Source organism: Aspergillus puulaauensis, chromosome 2, assembly GCF_016861865.1.
Source record: "Aspergillus puulaauensis MK2 DNA, chromosome 2, nearly complete sequence".
NCBI lineage: Eukaryota > Fungi > Ascomycota > Eurotiomycetes > Eurotiales > Aspergillaceae > Aspergillus > Aspergillus puulaauensis.
This window is the reverse complement of record NC_054858.1, coordinates 3,693,243-3,714,895: the sequence shown is the minus strand read 5'-3', so window position 1 is coordinate 3,714,895 and position 21,653 is coordinate 3,693,243. Positions and strand designations below refer to the sequence as shown.

The window sequence follows — 21,653 nt, the reverse complement described above, 5'->3', positions numbered from 1 at the left end:
AATGTCTCTCACACTACTTTACCGGTTAGGCCATTGTTTCTATGCAGGGTTGTAGGCTTGATTTACTCGTGCTTATCTCTTGGACTTGACCTGACCTGCCTTCACTACCACCTTACGCTTCATCTTCGCAAGCGTCTACAGAAACAATGGAGATGTATAGAATTAATATATAATTATCTTTACTCTATTGTATTATTTATTATGGAAAGTACACAGTAAAAGGTGACCTCCAACACCAAACGCTATATACATTCAAGCACCGCACTCCGTACCACTCCATACAACTCCATAACGACATCTAGACAATCGATCAAGAGCTAGCAAGGCCGCTGAGGATCTCATCAGCCGCCTTCTCCGCAACCATATAAGTCGACACAGCCGTGAAAGTCCCAGGAATCTTGGGATAAACAGACGCATCAACAACACGGAGACCCGCGACACCACGGACGCGGAACTTGGAGTCCAGCACAGCCGTGGGGTCATCGTCAGCACCGATAGGACAGGTACACGAGGCGTGGTGGCCCCATGCGCCGTCCTTGACGTAGGTTTCGATGTCTTCTTTGGACGTGATGGCCGCGCCGGGGAGGACCTCTGTGACGTTGATGGGCTGGCGGTGCATAGCGTCCCGGGCGAGCTCGATGGCTTCGTACAGAGCCGTCAGGTCAGCGTCGTGGTCGCCGACGCCCGTGTCGAAGTAGTTGAAGGTGATCTTGGGCATGTCGAGGGGGTCAGCGGACTGCAGGGCCACAGTGCCGGCGGTGTTGCGCGGGTGCGCCTTCAAGATAGCCCAGGTGAACCAGTTATGCTCGTCGGTGGCGTTGATGCTGTAGTCGGGGAAGTAGCCGCGGAAGTTGACGGGGCCGCCGAAGCAGAAGATGTCGAAGCTGTTGTCTGCAGTGACGGAGCTCTTGTAGAGCATTGTAGCGGCGAGGCCGGGGGACGAGTAGATGCCGCGGTCACCGAGGACGGGCGATTCCCAGCGGTCGATGCAGGGGTCTTCCTGGTCGCGGATGCTGAAGGTGCAGCCGTCCAGGCAGGAGAAGTCGTTCTCGATCTTGCCCTGGACGGAGATCTCGTAGTGGTCCTGGAGGTTGGTGCCGACGCCGGGGAGGTCCTTGATGACCTTGATGCCGAACTGGTTCAGCTCCTTAGCCGGGCCAATGCCACTCAGCTTGAGGATCTGGGGGGAGTTGTAGACACCGCCGGCGACGATGACCTCGCGAGAAGCAGATGCAAAGCCAGGGACTCCAGAAGAGGCGGTCTTCGACAACGGGCTGGCCTTGTAGAGGTACCTGCCGTCGAGGAAGTGGACGCCAGTAGCACGGGGGGTGTCGTGGCTCTCGTCGAAGGCCACCTTGGTAACGTGGGTGTTCATGCGGACGTCGAGAGGGTATTTCTTGGAGCCATCATCGTTCTTTGCATCCCGGACAGCAATAATGAATTCACGAGCGCCGTTTCGGTGAGCATCGTCGGTCGAGACGGGAATCTGATAGTAACCGGACTTGGTGTCACGAGTCGAGGTATCGGCATTGGCATCACCAGCGAGCAGCGTTCCGATGTTGAAGATGTTATCGGTCAGGTTTCCAAGAGCAAAAGCACCGCCAGTGAGCATGCTGAGCAGCTGGGGGTCCTTGAGGACGAGGCTCAGCGGAGCGGTCTCGGTGGAGAACCAGCCATCGTAGCCGTGGCCCTCCATCCCAGGCAGCAGGTAGTTGTTTTTCTCCAGCTTGGTAAAGTATTTCCGCATGTTATCGGGGGACCAGGAGCCGTCGCCAGTCAAAGTCGAGATGTATTCAAAGTCGGACTGGTGGGGGTAGACTGCAATCAGGGCGTTGTGGGCTGTGCATCCTCCGAGGGTACCTGTGACAGTATTAGATTCATTCAAAATTCTCGCCAGTGTAATGCATACCTGTGCGGGGATAGAGGGTTCCCTTCACTTTAGACCCTTCCGGGGGGCTCAGTCCGGTGTACAGGTCGCCATCAGGAGTTTCGTAGCTGGTCTTCCAGTCGCGGGCCTGGCGCTCGTCATCGGCATAGTGGTGAACGAAGAAGTTCCACGCAAGCTTCTCGTCCTCGGAGGCTCTCGCCGAGTAGGCAGGGATACTATAGTTGTAAGTTTGACCCTGGTCGTCACCAGCTTCCAGCAGCAGAGTCTTGTGGCCAGCCAGGGCGAGGCGTGCAGCCAGGGGACCACCACCAGCACCGGAGCCAACGACAACATACTCGTAGCCGGTGATGTTTACGGCCCTGGCGACGCCAGCAGTAGCGGCCAAAAGGCTGAACAAGCGAGGAAGCATCATCTTGAAACAAGGAATGGCTCGCAGTGAGTGGTGAAACCAACGTGCCGGATTTCTCCCAGGCTTTATACATGCAGGTATTTGCCACCCCTGAAAAGCTAAACAAGATAGGCCGGTCTCTCCACCCTCGGTAAGGTCGGTGAAGGCCGTTAGAACTATCGAAGCTGTTATGCCGCGGCTGTAGAGTCTTGCTTGTGGAGCTGTGGGGGAGTTCGACCCCAGACAGCTCGGGTCTATCCCGTATACAGCAGCAATCACCGACCGATCGTCAATAGTTTGATTTGAACTCTGGAAACCTCGCCTGTCATGCCTGCTGATCTGCCTCCGCGGCCCACATCGCGCTGTCCACTGCGCTTTATTGGATATCCCTGTTGCCTCATTCTCGGCTGAAGAATCCCATCACCACTTAGCACCACGCGGCAGGCCTGGTGGATACCAGAAGGGTCCCATATTGGGTACCAGTCTACCAGGCCCAGCCAGGGATTGATAGACTCAACATTAGCCCCAGCGCTCGAGAGACTGTTGCCCGATCTGTCCAAGTGTTGTCCAAGTTGTCCAAGTCGTTGCGCAAGGCTTCGTGCTAGTCCTGCTGCGGTGGTGACAAGCCCCCAAAATTTCGAACGGCGGAGCTTCTATCAAAACTAATAATTGAGAGCGCAATTATACAAAGTTTGGGCGATTCATTATCCGTGTTAATTTGAGTGCTCCTCAACATCCGATCTGTGTCTAGCCCACTTATAACCGGAGGGCTCCCCCTTGTGCGACGTCTGCCGTGTAAATAGACGCCAGCTTGGTGACAAGGCTAGTTTATTTCAGCGTAAGGGCAAAGTCGGTAGTTTGCTGGCTCATGACCCTGTACTAAGTACGCAGGATAACAGCCCATGTGGCTAAAGAGCATAGTCTTATAGTTAGCTATGAATATCTACAGAGCAGCTTGCCGGAGCTCCTGCATGCCTAGTGAGAGATGATCTCCTATGCTTGAATCATTTGGTTTCTTGATATACAGTAGCAATCCTTGTAGACTCAGCCAGGCGATCTGCGATCTGCAATCTGCGTCTGCACTGCCACAGTTCGTGGGGGCAGAAAGTCACCTCTCCTCATTTCAGCGTTGTCAATCCATCACTGCTTCTTTTCTGCTGTCTGTAATCATGGATCCGCTTTCAATATCAGCAAGCGTGGCTGGCCTCACGGCGAGCTGCGTGCAAACCGCCAAAGCGCTGCACGATCTGAAGGATAAATTTGACAATGCGAACCTCACCATCTCCGCAGTATGCACCGAGACAACACTCATCTCGGCATCCATGTCCCGTATCCAGAGTCATTTGCTGCGAGACCCAGAGTCTGTGTCGGATAAGCTGCATAGCCAGCCCAGTCTTGAATCGACCCTAGACCAGGCCCTGACAGGGTGCTATCTCGTTTTCGATGTGCTGCAAAGCGAGGTCTCGAAGCTGACAGAATCGGCACTGCTGGAGCCCTCGTTGGACCTTCGCTTTACTGCGAAACTGCGGTATATGTGGAGTGAAAGCACTATGAAGGATATTTTAAACCAGATGCGCGGTCTGCAAACAGCACTTACCCTGCTCCTGCAGTTATTGGGAGTGTATACACTGGACTCATCCTATCGCCCCTTGAACATTTCCCTAACATTGTGCAACCAGTGACACGATAGCTGAGCTCAAGCAAATGATGGACCAGAACATAACGATTCTCGGTGAAGTCGCCCAGCATACGTCGCGCATCTCTACATCTGCCAACAAGCCCCCGCGAACACCGAGATCTATTTATGATATGTCCTTTAAAACCCTCAGCATTCCGGACGATGGGACGTCACTATATAGTTCCAAGTTGTTTGAATTTGATGACCAAGTCGTCAACTCGACTGTATATCGCCGGACTCTGGCAAAGGCTTATGCCCGGGAGAGTACCGCCGAAAGCACTAACGCTGCAAAAGATGAGGTCTCTAAAGCCGCAGATGTACAGAGCACATCCGGTATGTCGGCAGCAAACACGCTGTTGCTGTAGAGTGGCAGTGCTAATGCTAATCACACGCTCTAGGAACGTCGACCCCAACCCCTGCTAAACTAGGAAATGGAGAAGAAGACGAAGCAAAGAGAACTACAGCTAGCCTCATTTTGCCCATGACAAATGGTCCATTGAAGGAATTTCTATATGAGCGCGACTACCCTCTTGCGTGGGGGGATCAATGGTCGCTGAAGCCAGAGGACCTTGCTTCTGTCCCTAGCAAGGAAGTCAATCGCCAGAACCTCCTCCACGAGATAGTAGCGACAGAGGACTGGTTTCTCAGGGGTACCCAGGTTATCCATTATCTCTACTACCATCGCCTCGCACTCCACCCGCCCACGATTGTAACCAGCGGGTCAAACCTGGAGTTTGCCGAACAGTACTTTGGCTTCCACGACCGGTTTTACTACCTGCATAAGACATTCTTATACGACCCGCTAATTGAAAGGCAAAAGGCAGAGGGGCCGTGGGTAACTAACTATTCTGATATCTTCCAGCGATGGCTCCTCGAAGCCACTCCGATCTATCTGGAATTCAGTGCCCTCTATCCACACCTGCACTCTGCGGTCGAGGCTGAAGCTTCATCTGTAAAAGATGTAAACTTCAGTATATTCCTAACCCAGTCAATGAATCACAAAGCTAGCGCACGACTCCCGTGGTCGACATACATGAAGGCCCCGATAATTCGCATTCAAAGATACACGCTGCTACTCCCCGTCACCCTACAAAGCAGCGACCCGGATAATGAGCGCCATGGGTATCGCGCCATGCAAGAGGTAATTAATGGCATCCGGGAGCTTGTCCAGATGTGCAATACCGAGGCCGTCAAGGCTGAGAACAGCGTGCGAGTGAGCAAATTGAGAGCGCAGCTGGGGCCTATACTCAGCAGCCGGGTCATCTCGCCCAATGCCAGTATCCTGTTCGACGAGCGCCTGTGGCACCAGAAACGTGGATTCAGAGGAGCCGCTCAGTTCAGAATTGTGGTTATCGCTTCTCCCCATCCTCACTCGCGTTTACTTGTTCTGAATCCTCCTTCCCAGCTGAAGCACATTATAGATGACGCGGGCTCGTATGAGTTGGCGAAGCAGGTCAGTCAATTATAAAGTGTTACCAGGGACGTCCAACTAACAGCAGCGTGCGCAGTTTAACTCTCACTTGACTCTCACGTCCAGAAAGGACACTGACGGCGGATTTGTGTTGGCTTTATCTGAGCACGGCCGCAAGCCTGATTTCACACTGAGCATCGCCAGTCCCGACAGTGCGAGAGCGCTTCTGGAGGCGGTGGAGGCAATTGGTGGAACTGTTACAGCGCTCTGATAGTGTTGATCTTTCATATATGTATCAAGTGCCACTAGCAGTTACTCTTCTAGCAAGTCTATGCTGCTCTTGTCGCGGTAATAACATCCCGCATAGTATCGCCAATCGCCTCAGCACCACCACCCAGCCCAGCAATGTCTCATTTGTGACCTGTATAAGGATTCGCCGGTAGCTAATCAGTGCCGCGATGATGCTCGGTGTCGGTGGTGCCACGGCGCACGGTGTTGGCTCTGTCCACTTCGGCAGCTGGAGGACAAGCACACTGAGGCGGAGATGAAAGCCAAGATTGAGCATGTGGAAGCTGCTTCGTAGGTTGTATTTATCGAATCAGGGCATCATTTATCAAGTCTGTTATCAATAAAGAAATCAAGTCTATTTCTTCAGTTCCAGCTGCAGCTGGGTCTGTCTATCTCGCGTATAGAAGCCCAGTCGTGTTTCAATGCGATCAAGTATACCCCATAGCCTCGTTTTGAGTGCCATTGAAGGGATGTATTTTGCTGCTGCTTACTGTCAGCCACACTGAGACTATAAAATCTGCCAGTGTCCACTTACCATAGAAGATAGGGTTGACAGCCACTACCAGTGCACCGTCGGCAAGATCCGAAAACAAGCAGATCGAGGCAATTGCTCGAGCATGGTGTCCAATCGATCTCAACATATCGTCTGACTGTCTTGATGGAAGCCGTGTTTGCTCCAACAGAAATTCATATGTCAAGATCTTTGCCATGTGGTAATAAAGACATGCAGCCGCTGCATTTATTAGTTGCTGGCGATCCATACGAATTGCATGATACTTACATGCTGAAGGCACACAAAACCAGACCCTAGTCAATCCCTCATCCTCCGAATGAGACTGTTTCATGGGAACACCGCGGACATGCGAAGGAAGCCCAGCCCAGGCCAAGTCGATCTCGGCCACGAGGCTTTCTACCCTCTCGCGCTGTATATTAGACACTCCGCCATTTGGTGACCCAAACTTGACTTCAACCACTCGAGCTAGCAACCAGAGAATTCTCATTCCAAAGGCATCCTCAACAGCAGCGGGTGGACTCTCCGGTGGCACTGGCCATTTCACCGGCGGAACCAACGTCGGACGCTCATTCACCAAAGCCAAAGCAACATCCTGCCTCGCAAAGATCCAAAAACTAGCCTTTTCAAGCGACGTCCCCTGTTGTCCAATATTCCGAGAGAATATTAAGGTTTGTGCGCCGTACAGATGTCTCTGGTAGTCGATGCCCGGCTGCGCGAGCAGCTCATAACTTCCTAATAATATTGTAGCAGCTAGTAGAAGTTCGCCGTCGGCTCTACTACTCTGTTTTGTAAGCTCGTTAATCAGAAGACTAAGACTCTGCCCGTAGAACCGGGAAGACACAGGTCCCCAGAGGTATTTATTCTGGATCAGACTCATTTGGTTCGCTGAGAGGGCGCAGACGGCGTGCATGAGAAGCGGTGATGAGAGGGAATACCGGACGATATCATTCTGATATGTATGTGAATGGTCAAATATATCCATCCACACTCCGATTCCCTCCTGGTAGAATCGTAACAGCCCGGCTTTTTCTTCCGTTAGGATGTTATCAGATGTGATTGTAGAGCGTAGATCAGATGTGGGCAGATGGTCATTGTCAACGCTGAATACATGCTGGAAGATCTCATATGTTGATTCTGGTATGTGAGGATCGCCTTCTGGTGTAGTTTGTCTCTGCGAGCTTGGTGCTGTTCCTCTTGTTGCAGGCTGTGATTCCTCGCCTGCCCTTGTAGGCTCTGGCGTGTTTCCCCATCGCTCTGGTACAATAAAGTCGGCCTTTTTGCACTCTAGGCCGCGGCGATTACAATATCCACAGGGTGATTGCTCATCGCATTTAATCCGTCGATTACGGCAATTTTGGCTGTGCGCTATCAGCTACATTCTAGGGATGTTGGGTGGCATTTCTGACCAGCCTGCGTTTCTCGCATGTTAGCTTGGACCTGTATACACAAGTGAAAGAGACTGACCTGTTTTCCGTCGTTTGACGGACCGGCGGGCGGGCCTTTGCGTTGGCATCCCTTCGATATGATATCAGGAAGTTGAAGGAGTAAGAGTTCGGTTGCAGCCAAATTTCGTGGAGGCCAAGTGGGGCTGTCGGCGGGATTTCCGATTCAGCTTGTCCATCTATCTACAATTTATCTACAATACATTAATAGGGCTTTTATGGCATCTATAGTAAATATAGCTGCTCGCAGTTACCAGATCGGAAAATATGCCAGCATCATAGGCAAATACAAAATTCAGCTCTTTTAAAGCTCCCTTCGTTTAGGGAGCACAAAAAAGGCCAGGATAAGGGCCAGGTTGTTCAACTGCATAAATACAAAGGTACCTTGCGGGCCAAATGCTCCAGGGATTCGCGGGAACGTAAGAGCCAGAAACGCTGCCAGTGACTATCGCAGTCTGCTTGCCAAGGAAGCCTGTTTTCTTTTGGATAAACGTCAAGGGTATACTGACTATCGGCCGTGTGATGCCCGACGTATTGAGAACGGCGGGGAGACGTGCTACGGGCCTTGACTTGCAGAGGATCAACTTCTCCCAGGCCAATATGAACAATGGATGTCCAAGGATGTCGACATGGAATATCATGCGCTTCGTATACTCTTTGAAGCTTGTGGCCTCGCCGCTTAGCATTCCGAAAAGAGAAAGCGACGCGGGCGCAGTGGAACGGACCGTTGTGGATCCACCTTCTATATTGGGTTACTCAACCTTAAATCGCGCTTAACTTTCTTGATTTGGAATGTATAGCGCTCTCTCCAGATATACTTCGTTAGGAACTCGCTGGTGATTTGACAATCAGAACTGCTGTGTAGAGGTTTGATGAACAAGTGACGTTATGCAAGTATTGAAGGGAGCAACGTAGACGAAACTATATAAACCCTCGCATCCGACGGCATTCTACTCAAATCATTCCTTCCTGACCGAACACTTCGTAACCGAACACAGAATATGATTTTATCCTTTATATTGCCTGCCATAGCTATATGGCTATGTGTGGCACCATTTTCCATCTACCTCTACGACCCTAAACGCCTACGCCGATATCCGAATCAGAACTTCCTATCCGGCCTAACAAGCCTGGCATACGTCTACGAGCGAAGACACCCCTTCCGAACAAGAGAACTTCATCGCCAACACGAGAGGCACCCCATCTTACGCACTGGGCCAACAGTGCTCTCATTCAGGAGCGTGGACGCCATTAAAGACATCTACGGACACAGCTCCCCATGTCTCAAAGACGACGTGTACAAATTAATCACAGGAGACCACCCCCATACACTCAACGTGGTCGACAAGGATGACCATGCTCGTAAGCGCAGGATGCTCTCTAATGCATTCGCAACGCGGAACCTGGAGCAATGGGAATTTAAGATCAGCGATAAAGTTAGGAAAATGGTTACTCAGTTTGATAAGCGTTGTACTGCTCCGCTGTCGAATGATGATTCTGTTGACCCAAGTGACTTGACTGTGAATTTTCGATTATGGTCTAACCTTTTCACACTCGACGCAATTGCGGACATTGCGCTTAGTGAGCGGCTTGGCTTGCTCGAGTCAGGCACTGATGTTGTTGAGGCCAGGATGGGCAATAGCGTCCACAGGTTTAACTTGATAGAGAGCCTGCATTGTGGCGGACGGGTCGTGTCCAGGTTTGTCGGGGCAACTGACTGGCATCATATTCTCAAAGCACTGTCCACTTTTGTCGTCCCGGAGTTCAGGGCACATGGGAACGACTTCGCGAATATAGTCAGCACGCTGACGGATAAAAGAGTGGGAAAACACAACCGCGGGGACAAGTTAAGTGACTTCTTGGGTTGCCTGTTGGAGGACAAGGCAGGAAAGCAGCGTGGCCTGGATCGTGGAGAGATCGAAGCTGAGACAACCATACTTCGTAAGTGTTTGCAAAGTATAATTCAATTGTTGCTAACATCTTATCAGTGGACGCCGGCTCCGACACTACGGCAATTGCATTAACAAATGTTCTCTACTACTTAATCAAGCATCCTACCGCTCTCAGCAAGCTCCGGGAGGAAGTCGACACTGCACTCGCAGGAGGAACAATTGCCCTGTATACAAATGTCAAAAGTCTTCCCTACCTGAGGGCCTGTCTTGACGAGTCACTTCGACTCTCTCCGCCTGTTCCGCGTGGTCTCGAGCGAAAGACACCCCCGCAGGGCATGGATATCATGGGAGAACAGATCGCAGGAGGCGTCACTGTTTCAGTCCCAGCATACATCGCCCACCGAGACCCAAGGATATTTCCCAACCCTGATTCATATGTACCAGAGAGATGGCTTGACCAGTCCGAAAGGACTAAAGAAATGAGGACTGTTTTTATACCATTCACAACAGGTCCACGAGCATGTATTGGACGGAATATTACCATGATGGAGCAGCAAATTCTCGTTGCTACGTTGGTCCATCGGTATGAATTTGCACTCCCTTCTCGAGACTGGGAATTGGACTGGGAAGAGGCTTTTAATCTGTGGCCGGCTCAGATGCCCTTGAAGGTTTGGAGGCGTGATATTTAAAGCACATGAATTATGAAGACGACTTAGATCTCCATACATTTATACCGGACAGGAATATATTCCATGCAGACTTATTACCAGTGCCCCATGATAACATCAACAACACCTGGTTGGAAGCTAAATAACACTAACTACTTCTATGCGCAGGCTTCTTCCATTCAAAAGAGTAACCGGTTCCGCCATTCTACTATCAAACTACATGCACAAGCTATGCACATTATAATTTCCGTTCTTCATAGCCATTATCATATGCATTAGGGTAATGATAGGGGATGAAGCAAGGGACAAAGATACTGTCACAGCCATACTCAGCTGACAGAGTAAGGCCTGGTCTGTGCATCTCAGTACAATGGTTAAAACTATCTTCAATAAAACACAGTCTAATAAACAGGCGCTCTCTGCGCCTCATGCTTCTCAATCCCAGCCCCAATCTTCGACGCCCTCCCCACATTCGCATCAATATCAACCCCCAGCAACTCACGCAATTCCGGACTCAACACCTCCTCCGTCTCCCCCGCAAACACCGCCGTCCAATTCACCTGCTGCCTTAAGAACGGCGCCGTATAGAACCCAAACAGCAGTGCCCGTTCCTTGTCCTCGGTAATATTCTTACCAGACGTATGCCAAACCCGCGCATCCATAGCAACAATCGAGCCCGCCTTCGCCACAAACGGCTTCAACATCTCCTTTGCATTCTCCGGGACCTCATCCTTGCGCTTCCACTTATGACTCCCCGGTATAAACAGCGTAGCCCCGTTCTCGAAATACACATCAGTGAGACACCAGATAATATTCACCCCCCAAGCATGCTCCCACGGCTCAGGGACAACAAGCGACTGGTCCGAATGAAGCTGCATAGACCCCGACCCGGGCCTTGCAATATTCGCCGTGAAATTCGACACGAGGAGCTGTTCGCCGACAACCACCTTCGCAATCTGGAGTGCGGCCGGGTGCTGGATTAATTCGCGGAATATGGCGTCCAGCTCCATGAGGTAGAAGACGCGGACGTTTGAGGCGTTGGGATCCAGCGCTGGCATGTGGAGATCTGTCCCCCGGTTTTGGGTTTCTGTCGCTGCGGCCCAGAGGCGGGAGTGGACTAGTTTTATGGAGTCGTTGTCCAGGATGGAGGGGATAACGGCGTATCCTTCTTCGTCGAGGCTTGTCTTTGCGGCGGCGACTTTCTCTGCGTCGAGGGGGCTCATGGGGATGGACATTGTGGGATGGTAGATGCTGTTTCGCTGATAGTAGAGTGGGACAAGACAATTCAGTATCTTGGGGATGAGGAATTAACAGTTTATCAGAGCACTTGTTCCAATCGTTATATCTGCTGGGATCAGCATTTAGTCCACAAATCATGGGCCAGACCGTTGCTTCCCCTCATCTTGATATACCATCGGCTTTTCCTCGGCAATGGCGTTTACTGTGCGGGGATAGCTGGCTACCACTAGCCATATATGGCTTCTAGTGCAGTGGTCGCTGTAGGACCCTAACTAGACATGAGTATCCCTGTCTCATTGATCAAGACCTCCAGCACAATTATATAATGGAGATGATTCTGATGTTCTTTATGCGGTCGTTTATTCTCCAGCAGGAGAATAACGTCCTCTCGCTGAGGGATGATGTTGAGGCGATGCTGCCGGATAAAGTCAAGGCGCTTTTGGGCTTTCGTACGACTGGATTTTGGGGGTATTGAAAGGCAAGTAAGGGAGTAATCTTTGTTAAGAAGCTGGCTAGTCATGTTGGAGCGTTGAGGGCGTAATACAGGGAGTAGTACTAGTTAGGCTCATCTTGATATAATAACATCAAAATCCCTAACTACCCTTCCTTAGATTATTAACTTGCGTAACTCAGGTATCCATATCACTAACATTGAAGAGGTATGATATTGTGCCACAATCTTCTATATTCTGCGCTCAATAAAGACTCGTAGCTCATCCAGACACCCCCCTTCCTCTGTAAGATGGGAGCAGCGTGGCACATCTTCAGCATGCTGGTAGAGCGCAGAAAGACGCGAAAAGTCCTGGTCACATTCGGGGCAGAGGAATATCAGTCCTTCCCCCTCATCATCGTCCAATTTGTATTTCCAGCCCTGGTCCCACTCGCAGAATAGATCATCGATCCTCTCCTTATCTGTACCTGACTGGCAGGTGCCGGACTCCAGATGGATTAACATGCCGGAGAATGATTTGAAGGTCTGAAAGCAGCCGAAGCATTCCATGTCTCGGGGCAGGTGGGTTTGCTGGTGCTGGAAGGAGATAGTTATCAGTACAATTCAACATGATCTTTTGAAACAAAGGGCTTCTTACCATCCGCAGGTTGTTCTCGTTTTGGAAATATTGACCACATTTGACGCAGAGGTGGTGGACGGCAACATCATGGTCTTGCAGTTCGCGAGCAGAGTTGTGAGCGCGTTTGCAAGGATGACAGTAGTGATGGCACTCGGAGAGGTGGTTCTTGAGGTCCTTAGCCGTCTCAAAATCTTTTCTGTCCGGGCAGTTCCAACAGATATTGTGTCTGCGAGAGTATCGAAGGTGATCGTTTTTGGCTCGCTCTGAAACGAACACTCGGCGGCATCTTTCGCACCATTCGTGCTGTGAAGTATATCTGCAATGGGCGTAAATCGAACCACGGGAGGCAAAGTGTCGTTCGCAGAGTCTGCACTCGTAGTCGACGCCATTGAACTTCTGATGGCGGCCGAGCTTCATCTTGGGCGCCGGGGTGTGGTTTCAACTGGACGATATTGATAGGTACAACCGGTCAATTGAAACAGAAGAGAGATTTCTTTTCTGAAACGAATCGATCACTCAGGCCTATTTATGATACCACATAGGGACGCTAGTAGCTAGCGAGGTGGGTTGTGTAACTTGACTTGTTGTGTTTTGGTCTTCTATACAAACGACGAAGTTGACCACCTGGTTGTGAGAGCAACTCAACAAAGCAGGCCCCACTGTTAGCAGAAGTGGTAGGTAGGCTGGGGATATACAGCTTTTTAAACAATGGCCCAAATGGGTAATAAACATTTTTTCTCTCTAGTGAATGAGATGAGTTTCCCCACAGAACACAACACCACCTTACTCGCATATTCCTCAGTGAATTCACTTGACCTTAGCCTGGGTATGCAGTGGGATTGCATGGGCCGTTTTGCGAATGAGAGTATTAGTTAATGGAAATGTTGCCGTCAGTGATATTCGCAAATCATGTTATAAGGTATTGCTTCAGGATACATGATCACTCTCAAATAGGATGCTTTGGCCATTAAAGCTAGCTGCGAGTGTCACTAATACTTTCCACAGAAGCTGGCCATGAAGCAGTCTACAACACCCAGCTAAACCCTCCCCCCAGCCGCCACAACTGCCTCCTCTTGGTCCTTACTCACCTTCACAACAGAAGGCCGTCTCTCCATCCTCTCCATCCAAGCCCCAACAAGAGGATACCTTTGATACAAATCCTCCCCACCAAAGGTACGCGCCTTCTGCTGCCACGGCACAAAGCTCAGATCCGCATAGGTACATTTATCCCCAACAAGCCACTGACCCCCGTTATCCTGCAACGCCTTCTCCAAAACACCAGTAACCCTCACAACCTCTTTGCAGAATCGCTGGATGACACTATCCAGTTTCTCGGGATGCGCTCTGGTAAACCACGCGGCCTGTCCGAAATACGGTGCCTGGCCGGAGACCTGGAAGAAGAGCCACTGTCGGCAAAGGACGGAAGGCTTCAGGTCGTCGTAGCTGAGTTTATGTGATTTGTCGTACTGCGAGATGAGATACTCGACAATTGCGCCGGATTCCCAGAGCGTGATGCCCGTGTTTGGGTCTTCGATTGCCGGGAGACGGCCGTTGGGGTTGATGGAGAGGAAGGGCTCTTCTTTTGCAGCGGCGAAATTGATCATCTTGGTATTGTACGGGATCTCGAGCTCTTCGAGGATTGCCGCGACCTTCCATGGGTTGGGGCCGATGGCGTGGGACCAGAGGGTGATTGGGAGCATTATCGCGGATGAGAAAGGATATGATATGTAAAGATGATGCAGCAGTGGTATGGAACTTTGCATCTCTCACTGCCGTTTTAAGAGTATTTATATTATTTTCGGCGAGGGCCTGCGCTAACTGCGTCTCACGGCTCGGGGATTGAATGTGAGCAATGGCCGAGTCTATATCCGATCACCGAGCTGTTGTCGGCGTCTAATGTGGGCGATGGAGAGAATACTAAGGCAAAGTAATTTATTATAAACACTACTCAATGTTTTCTTCTCCGCTCTTAATTTGGTCGTCCTTTTTGTTCTCTAGCGATGGTTGGCCTATCCGCCGTGTATATTGAACGGCGAGGTGCCATTCCAATCACCGTGATTATTTATTTATTCATTCATTCATTCATTCATTCATTGCTTATCTGCAGCAGTACCCCTTTCTCATTCTTTCTGTCTTTGTCATTTCCATTTTTTAATTTTATCATGGTGGATGCCGGACAACAAGGTGTTGTGAGACTGATGCCTGATAAACCAGCAGACAAATCTATATATTCTCGGATTATTCCCAAATATTAATACAGATATACCATCAAGGACATGACTTGCCCTTCTAGTTAAAATGTCGCTAATATAGTCTGTCGCAAGGTACAAGCTGTTTAATGATACATTCGTTGGTACCGCACTATATTATCTCTTTAGGCTATTTCCGTTATACTCCGTACATCCCCTGCTTTCGATTGCAAGGATAATAAACTAAACACTTGGCTGATGTCACCAGGACCCGGAAGGACTCTTAAGAAATAGCCTGACTAAGTCTTATTTCGTAAAAATGTCATGTACTATATAATATTTATTCGTTACAGCGTTTCCCAGCGGCGCCCAGAATGAAGGAGAGAATAAGTACAAATGCAATCCCAGCCAAACACTATCTGGCGGACAAAAAAGGAAAGACATTTAAAAACATTGACAAACATCAAACCAAACATGGTTCGTTCAAGGAAGAACCTGAGGAGTGTAGCTCTGGTCAGGAACAACAACCTCGCCACCGTCAACCTGCTTATCAGTGTAGGCAGGCCAGACAATCTCGCGGGTGTCCTGGTTCACAACAGACAAAGTCGTGAAGCCATTCTCGGGGCCGAACTGGTCACTCCAGCCGGAGGTGACGGTGTAGGCGCCGCAGTTGACAGGGCCGCCGTCGGCCTCGGAGGCAGGGCTGCCCTCGACCTCGTAGGTGCAGTCGGTGGCGCCGTCGCCGGGGTTGATGCCGAAGGTCCAGGTGCACTTGGAGTCGTCGTCGTTGCACTCGCGCTTGAGGCTCTCGATGGTCCATTCGGATTCCTTGATCATCATGGACTTGGCTTTGGCTGGGGCGGCCATGGCGGGGGTGCAGGCCAGGGCTGCGAGGATGGCGTGGGTGAGGGTGAACTGCATTGTGGTAGAGAAGGTATAAGTTTAAGGAGTTTGTAGTTGTGTCTTGGAGTTGGAGTTGGTTGAAGTATTGTTTGTCTGAGGCTTGATGATAAACTGGACTTATTCGAGGACTTGACCCCCTATTTATACCTTTTGGATAAGCATCGTGCAACGCTCTGGCAAGACAGGAAGCCTGATGACCTCAAGTCCGTGAGTACAACAGGTCGAGAGCCATGGCTGCAGCTTTCTCCGCACAGCAGCATACTAGGAGGCACTAAATTTGGAGTGGCGCTCGCCGTTGGCCATGTCTCAGCCTCCTTGGACCATATTCGGCTGCAACGGAGACTCGTATTGCCGTTTCAAGGACCAAGGACGACGGACCAAGGGCCCAAGGTTCGCGGGGCTTGTCGATCCGACAGCAGTAGTCTACGGGGTAACCATCTCTCTCCTGAGTCTACTCTGTACTCTGTATCTCTGCACTCACTGCCGAGGTCAAAATACCAAGACAGAGCTGCTAACCTGAAGACTAAGACAGTGTGAGACCAGGCCTATCAATAGCTGCAGCTGGGGCTCTCGGGCCCACTGCCCTAACTTGGACGAACTTATGAAGTCACTTTGGAACCGCTTACCAGTGCAGAAACCTTGGAAGCGGCCTCTCTTCTAAGACAAGGATGTAACCCTCCGCACAATCCGACCTTGAACAATGGGTTCGTATTATTCCCATGGTCGAAGCTTGCGACCTCACCGCTTGTGGTCTTGTTCCACGATCGCTATCTTTAGGAACTCTGCACACATCGGATCAGCCGGCAGCCTGAAGCCTCAGAATAGGCCTCTCTGCGGTGTCTTATTATTAGCCTGTGGCCATGTGGGTACTGCAGACTGTTCATATCGTGGACCGTGCGGATGAGGCGCGGCGATCTCCTCGCTTCCACTCTTGTTTCTCTCTCCAAGTTTTCTCCTGTTTCTCTCCGAGTTTTCTCTCCTTGTGTCAATGACTGCTCTCCTCTGGAGTGGCGGCGGCTCGTATATCCACGATAGTCTCCATCCGAACCACCGGTCGCGGTCGCAAGCAGAACTGTCTCAACGGAAGTGGTATTCTCGTATTTCTTCAGCCCTATGTAACCAGGCAGTCAATGTATCAGCGATCGGCGATCGTCCAGAGTGGTCCGATCGGTACCATCTGCTTTCCAGATCATCTGTTGCATATCGCAGAGAACCAGCGATCGCACATTCCTGGCCTGTTATTTCCTATATTTCCTAGCAGGTATTGGCCTTGAAGATTGTAAGGAGACAGACAAAGGCTGTCTGTTGCCTCCTTTGCTGGTGGTGTGCATTACCACTACTGCATCCCTATATCCATGCAGGGAGGTAGGAATTGGATAAAAACCAGTCGGATAATTGTTCCAGTTTATAAGGTCGATCATCTCGCTTTACTTGACTTGGCTCTTAATGCAGTTGGACTGGCACCTTTTGTCCCTACACGGCCTTGTACCCTACAAGTCTGTTAAGCAAGGTAGATGGTCTGCTGCATGAATTATGAATCATCCAACCCACCACAGTCTCAGATTCAATTGTTCATGTGGCAAATGTACACTGATACCCACATGTTATAAAGGAAGGGTGAATCGGTACTGTTGATTAGGACATTGTCCAGATGCCATGTTATTGCTGTCAACAAGGCAGCACCGAGTCTCGTTGCCGTGTTCATTCAAAATGACAATGGAAATTTGGCTATCGAATGCAGTTCTGCAGATTCAAAATGTGTGATCTAGGCCTGCGGGCTCCGTTCTGTAGTAGGATATCTACTACACACTGAACGCCCTGCATCGAGGCCGCCTCAATTGGGCTTAATTCATGACGGTTCTGGATATCCACATCCGCTCCACGTTGGATAAGTAGCTTGCACACATCAACATCGGCGAATAGCGAGGTGGAGTGGTGATTCCTCCATCGCATTCCTAGCATTGGGGTCAGCTCCGTGCCCGATGAGCAGCATGCACACGTTAGCATGTTTACTGAATGGAGCTTCCAAATCTCCAGCAGGGGGGTCAGCACCATTATCCAGAAGCAGTTTTGTGTAGGCCTCACAGGCCTTACGTGCGGCGTGTGAAAGTGCAGTCCGACCCTTGTTATCCCTGCTATTTACATTCGCTCCTTTGGAAATAAGCAGGCTCACAACTGCACTGTGTCCACTTTCGGCACTAATAGCGAGTGGGGTGTTCCCGTCATTATTTATCGCATGGATGTCTGCCCCCTGATCGAGAAGAAACTTGCAGAAGGACACTGGCTCGCCGAGTGCCGGCCTATCATGTATGCTCTTGGCTTTGTACACTTTATGGGACCGGCGGTCCCAATTGTTCGCCCTCGCAGCGTAAAAAAGGGGCGTGTTTCCCCAGGTATCCCTCACGTTGACATCCGCTCCTTTGTCAATTAAAAGCCGAGCAGTCTGTAGGTCACAGTTGCGAGCAGCCCAGAACAGGGGAGTCCCCCCATTGATATCCCGGGTAATCACGAATCTCCCTTCCTCAAAATGCAATATTCTCAGATCCAGGAGGCTGTTTGCACACGCCAAACTGAGTGCAGTTCCTCTTCTAATATTGCAACTGTTGACGTCGGCACCACGCTGAATAAAAAGCCGCGCCATATTCTCAATGCCGTTTTCGCACGCGTATGAGAGTGGTGTTCGGCCTCGTGCATCCATTTCATCCACGGGAGCTCCATACTGGAGAAGCAGTTCGACTATTTCCATTCGACCCTCCTGAACGGCCCAGGATAGTGGCGTCCGCTTTGTATAAAATTTCAAGCCCTTTCTTTTCACTAGACCCCGTGTGATATCAATTCCATTGTATATCTTCGATGGCAAGTTGAGAAGAGCGACGGCGGCATCAAGGTGACTGTTGGCCAGGGCTGCAAATAGCGGGTACTCGTATCTCTCCCCAGGAATGAGGATGTGCGAATCACGCCTGAGTCTTGTTCGAATGAGTTCCGAGTATCCCCTTTCCGCGAGAATATAGAACATACTCGCACTCGGGGTGTAATGCCAGTGCTTGTTCAGTTGAAAAAGGTTGGATATGCGCACCCAGTCAGAAATACAGAAGGTAAATAGAAACTCGTCCTGGGGAATGGCCGTAGCCGCAGCATTGGCGTGATGAAGAACCTGCTGGGCTGCATACTGCAGAAAGGGGTGCCGCTTCAGTAATAGACTAATTCTATCGGCCGTATCAGCCTCTGCTGGTTGCATTTCATCGACAGACAAGCGAGTGAAGTCGTCATTTATATATGCGTAACAACACTGTTTAAGTCTCTCATGGCTTGAGCCCTCGAAATCCACTCCTAAACCGGGGCAAAACTCCAGCAGACCTTTGTCCTTGACAAGGAAGTCTCGCACCGATTCGTGAATGAATTGAACAGTTGGCTGGGTGGATTTCGTGACTTCGGCTAGTCCTTTCGAGGCACTAACCACGTACTCCTCTAATCTGCCAGCCCTGTCCTCGGCATCTATCGTGGTGAAGTCCGGAGGCTGCGGGTCTACAACATCCCTCAGCCGCAAGCCAGACCACAGAGCATGCTGGAATTCATTCGGGCGTAAAGGCCGCTTTGCATAGAGGATCCACAATGTGGCAAGCACAAATTGTTCCACGTTTTCGTTATCGCGCTTCAGAATATCTCTGAAAAGTTCGCTCAGATCGCTAGGTATCTCTGCGAGTCGCTTTCTCAGTGCCAGACCACCATGCCGATCTTCCTTGTTGAGAATATGAACGACAAGCACGGTCCACATGAAGACACCAGCAGCCTTTTCGAGTATTTTCTGTCGCAGCTCCCGGAGGAGCACTTTATCTTTGATGCAGAGACGGCTATCAACATAGGATGCCATGTCCGTAGCATGCCCCGACTGGTCTTCCAATATGAGCCTGATCCCCCGTTCAATGGCGATATGTGGATAATGCCGACTCGAGAAGCAAACTCGAAACTGCACGCCAGCCGACGCAGACTGCTCCGCTAGCTCTTCGAAGTACCAGACCATATCCACAACCTGTTGCTCATCGCACTCGTCAAGGGCATCGATAAAACAAACAAATTGTCGGTCGCGCAGGTCCATGACGGCGTTTGCAAGGAGCTCCATGAAAGCATTCAACGACAGACTGTTCTCTTCCGGTGAAACAAGATCTGGGTTGTCGAGTACGACCTGGAGGTCGGGGTAGCCTTCAAGCAGCTGCACCAACAATGACCTGTACATCCCGAAGATGGACCTTTCCAGAAACTCGCCTCGAGCGTTGAAGAAGAAAGAAGCAGTAAGGAAGTTCTGTGAGCGGGCCTGGGTCTTCATCTTTAGGAAAGCGAACTTCATGAGAGTAGACTTGCCCGCACCAGGTTTGCCACTGATCCACAGGAAGCCATTGTGCTGTGACTGTTGCTCCTGATCATTCCATGTGTTGTATCCAGGGTGATCTAGTAGCCATTCACATGTCCTGGCATGCTCCTTTGCAATCGTTTTCTCCCGAACCTCCATTCGCTTAAATCGAAGGCTATCTAACCACTTTTCTCTATGTTCGGATGTCGAACTATGATCTAGACGTTTGATGTCAGCAACGATATCTTCAAAATAGTGCATAGTTCAACGCACCTGGTACGTCCTCAACCTTTCTATGATTCGTTGATACGGACAATACCTCTATTAACTCTGTCGCGTATGCTGCAGCCACTGCTGCGGCGTATCTCTGCCAGTTCTTTGTCTTGTGTGAATCTGAGTAGTCACATATTCCGCGAATCGAGAGACATGGGAGAATGTCCATCAGGCCCGCAGCCTCCATTTCGAAACAAATAACATCGAGTTGGCCAGCCACTTCGTCGCGCATTTTTCCGCTTCTCATGACCTGGTTTCCAGAAGCAATGGTTCCGTAATGAATCATTACATCGTCTGATGTTCGTCTACCCCGGGGGAGGAGTTTGCACTGGTTGCAGTCGTCGCAATTGGCGGTCAAAGATACATGATCATATGCAGCCTCAAAGAGAAGGTCGGGCAAGGCTGGGCGAGCGTAGCCAGGATAGCTTCTCAGTTTCTCCTGGAGTATAGCAGAAACTCGACTAGGCCCTAGCTCATGTTTAGCCCGCAAACTGGAAACGGCTGTTCCCAGGAGGTGATGAGGGATCCTGGGAACAGCAGTCCTTTGGAGCTGTCCGACTCCGACCACCTTTCCCAGGTCATACTGCATCACCCTGGTGCCGACGACGACATCTCCTAACCTGACATCGGAACTGCCCGGTACGCCACCACCGATCCCAACCATTAGCCCGACACGGATGGAGGGGAAAGTTCTGGTCAAGTTCGTGGCAACGTTGGCCGCATTATTGGTGCCGTACTGTGTAGCCGGCAAGCAAGCGATAACGATATTATGCTTCACGATTTGACCCAGAACATATGTGTTGGTGTCGTCTGCATCAGTAGGCAAAGTCTCATGGGTTTCGTCAAGCATCGCTCGCGCGGCTGCCATCTCTATCGGCAACGCGCAGATCCAGGCCACTGAGTAGGAGTCATGGCTCAGTCTTGGCGGTGTATCATTCTGGGGAGGCTTTTGTCGTTTTGGGGGATGGGCTATTGATAGATGGTCTTGATTGTCGATGGCCATGATGTGGGTGCAGATGAGGCATCATTGATGGGGGAGAAAGATGACAGCTGAGGGGAAGAACGAGGCTGAACGACTGCCTTGTTGGCATCGCAGTCACCTGACACCGTGCATATCCATCCCAGCCTTGTCTACTCTTTTCCTTTGGCAACTATCCAATTACAAATCTATTGGAAGTTTGGCGGTTTTCGTGCTGGCCTCTTGGCTTAGTTGATCTCGCTTCAGCACCCATTGCAGCTTTAACGACGGCTATATATGTGACTGCTAGACTCTCTTCGATATATATAGAACTACTTGTCCTGCTTCTTTCCCTTCAGCATACTACTAACGTTGCTGTTATTAAAGCGGGTTGGGCTTTCCATGGTGGACAGCGTCCAGGTATACAAGGAAACATCTAGATGAGTTGAAGAGTAGTGATAATCTCTTCCATATTTTCACATACACGGTTATTTAGTCCGTTCT

The 21,653-nt window shown here is 50.5% G+C and overlaps 9 protein-coding genes across 9 annotated transcripts; 2 read left to right on the top strand and 7 right to left on the bottom strand.

Annotated features, from left to right (window-relative positions):
- Positions 1-310: 310 nt before the first annotated feature.
- APUU_21519S (GMC family oxidoreductase) lies at positions 311-2,300 on the bottom strand (the record flags this gene model as incomplete). The annotated part of the gene is made up of 2 exons (XM_041700280.1): positions 311-1,860; positions 1,910-2,300. The coding sequence occupies 2 exons, from the start codon at positions 2,298-2,300 to the stop codon at positions 311-313; spliced, it is 1,941 nt and encodes a 646-aa protein (XP_041553281.1).
- Positions 2,301-3,445: 1,145 nt separating this feature from the next.
- APUU_21518A (uncharacterized protein) lies at positions 3,446-5,636 on the top strand (the record flags this gene model as incomplete). Its single annotated transcript, XM_041700279.1, has 4 exons — positions 3,446-3,897; positions 3,956-4,287; positions 4,353-5,407; positions 5,463-5,636. The coding sequence occupies 4 exons, from the start codon at positions 3,446-3,448 to the stop codon at positions 5,634-5,636; spliced, it is 2,013 nt and encodes a 670-aa protein (XP_041553280.1).
- Positions 5,637-6,008: 372 nt separating this feature from the next.
- APUU_21517S (Zn(II)2Cys6 transcription factor) lies at positions 6,009-7,680 on the bottom strand (the record flags this gene model as incomplete). The annotated part of the gene is made up of 4 exons (XM_041700278.1): positions 6,009-6,136; positions 6,189-6,386; positions 6,435-7,525; positions 7,628-7,680. The coding sequence occupies 4 exons, from the start codon at positions 7,678-7,680 to the stop codon at positions 6,009-6,011; spliced, it is 1,470 nt and encodes a 489-aa protein (XP_041553279.1).
- A 930-nt stretch (positions 7,681-8,610) lies between these two features.
- APUU_21516A (cytochrome P450) lies at positions 8,611-10,190 on the top strand (the record flags this gene model as incomplete). Its single annotated transcript, XM_041700277.1, has 2 exons — positions 8,611-9,550; positions 9,598-10,190. The coding sequence occupies 2 exons, from the start codon at positions 8,611-8,613 to the stop codon at positions 10,188-10,190; spliced, it is 1,533 nt and encodes a 510-aa protein (XP_041553278.1).
- Positions 10,191-10,570: 380 nt separating this feature from the next.
- On the bottom strand, positions 10,571-11,404 carry fmaF (Fe(2+)/2-oxoglutarate-dependent oxygenase fmaF; the record flags this gene model as incomplete). The annotated part of the gene is made up of 1 exon (XM_041700276.1): positions 10,571-11,404. One exon carries the CDS (start codon positions 11,402-11,404, stop codon positions 10,571-10,573), a length of 834 nt encoding a protein of 277 aa, XP_041553277.1.
- Positions 11,405-12,090: 686 nt separating this feature from the next.
- Positions 12,091-12,895, bottom strand: APUU_21514S (uncharacterized protein; the record flags this gene model as incomplete). The annotated part of the gene is made up of 2 exons (XM_041700275.1): positions 12,091-12,435; positions 12,497-12,895. 2 exons carry the CDS (start codon positions 12,893-12,895, stop codon positions 12,091-12,093), a joined length of 744 nt encoding a protein of 247 aa, XP_041553276.1.
- A 620-nt stretch (positions 12,896-13,515) lies between these two features.
- Positions 13,516-14,178, bottom strand: APUU_21513S (glutathione S-transferase family protein; the record flags this gene model as incomplete). Its single annotated transcript, XM_041700273.1, has 1 exon — positions 13,516-14,178. One exon carries the CDS (start codon positions 14,176-14,178, stop codon positions 13,516-13,518), a length of 663 nt encoding a protein of 220 aa, XP_041553275.1.
- A 972-nt stretch (positions 14,179-15,150) lies between these two features.
- On the bottom strand, positions 15,151-15,588 carry APUU_21512S (uncharacterized protein; the record flags this gene model as incomplete). Its single annotated transcript, XM_041700272.1, has 1 exon — positions 15,151-15,588. The coding sequence occupies one exon, from the start codon at positions 15,586-15,588 to the stop codon at positions 15,151-15,153; it is 438 nt and encodes a 145-aa protein (XP_041553274.1).
- A 1,888-nt stretch (positions 15,589-17,476) lies between these two features.
- APUU_21511S (uncharacterized protein) lies at positions 17,477-21,194 on the bottom strand (the record flags this gene model as incomplete). The annotated part of the gene is made up of 2 exons (XM_041700271.1): positions 17,477-20,136; positions 20,192-21,194. The coding sequence occupies 2 exons, from the start codon at positions 21,192-21,194 to the stop codon at positions 17,477-17,479; spliced, it is 3,663 nt and encodes a 1,220-aa protein (XP_041553273.1).
- Between the last annotated feature and the right edge of the window lie 459 nt (positions 21,195-21,653).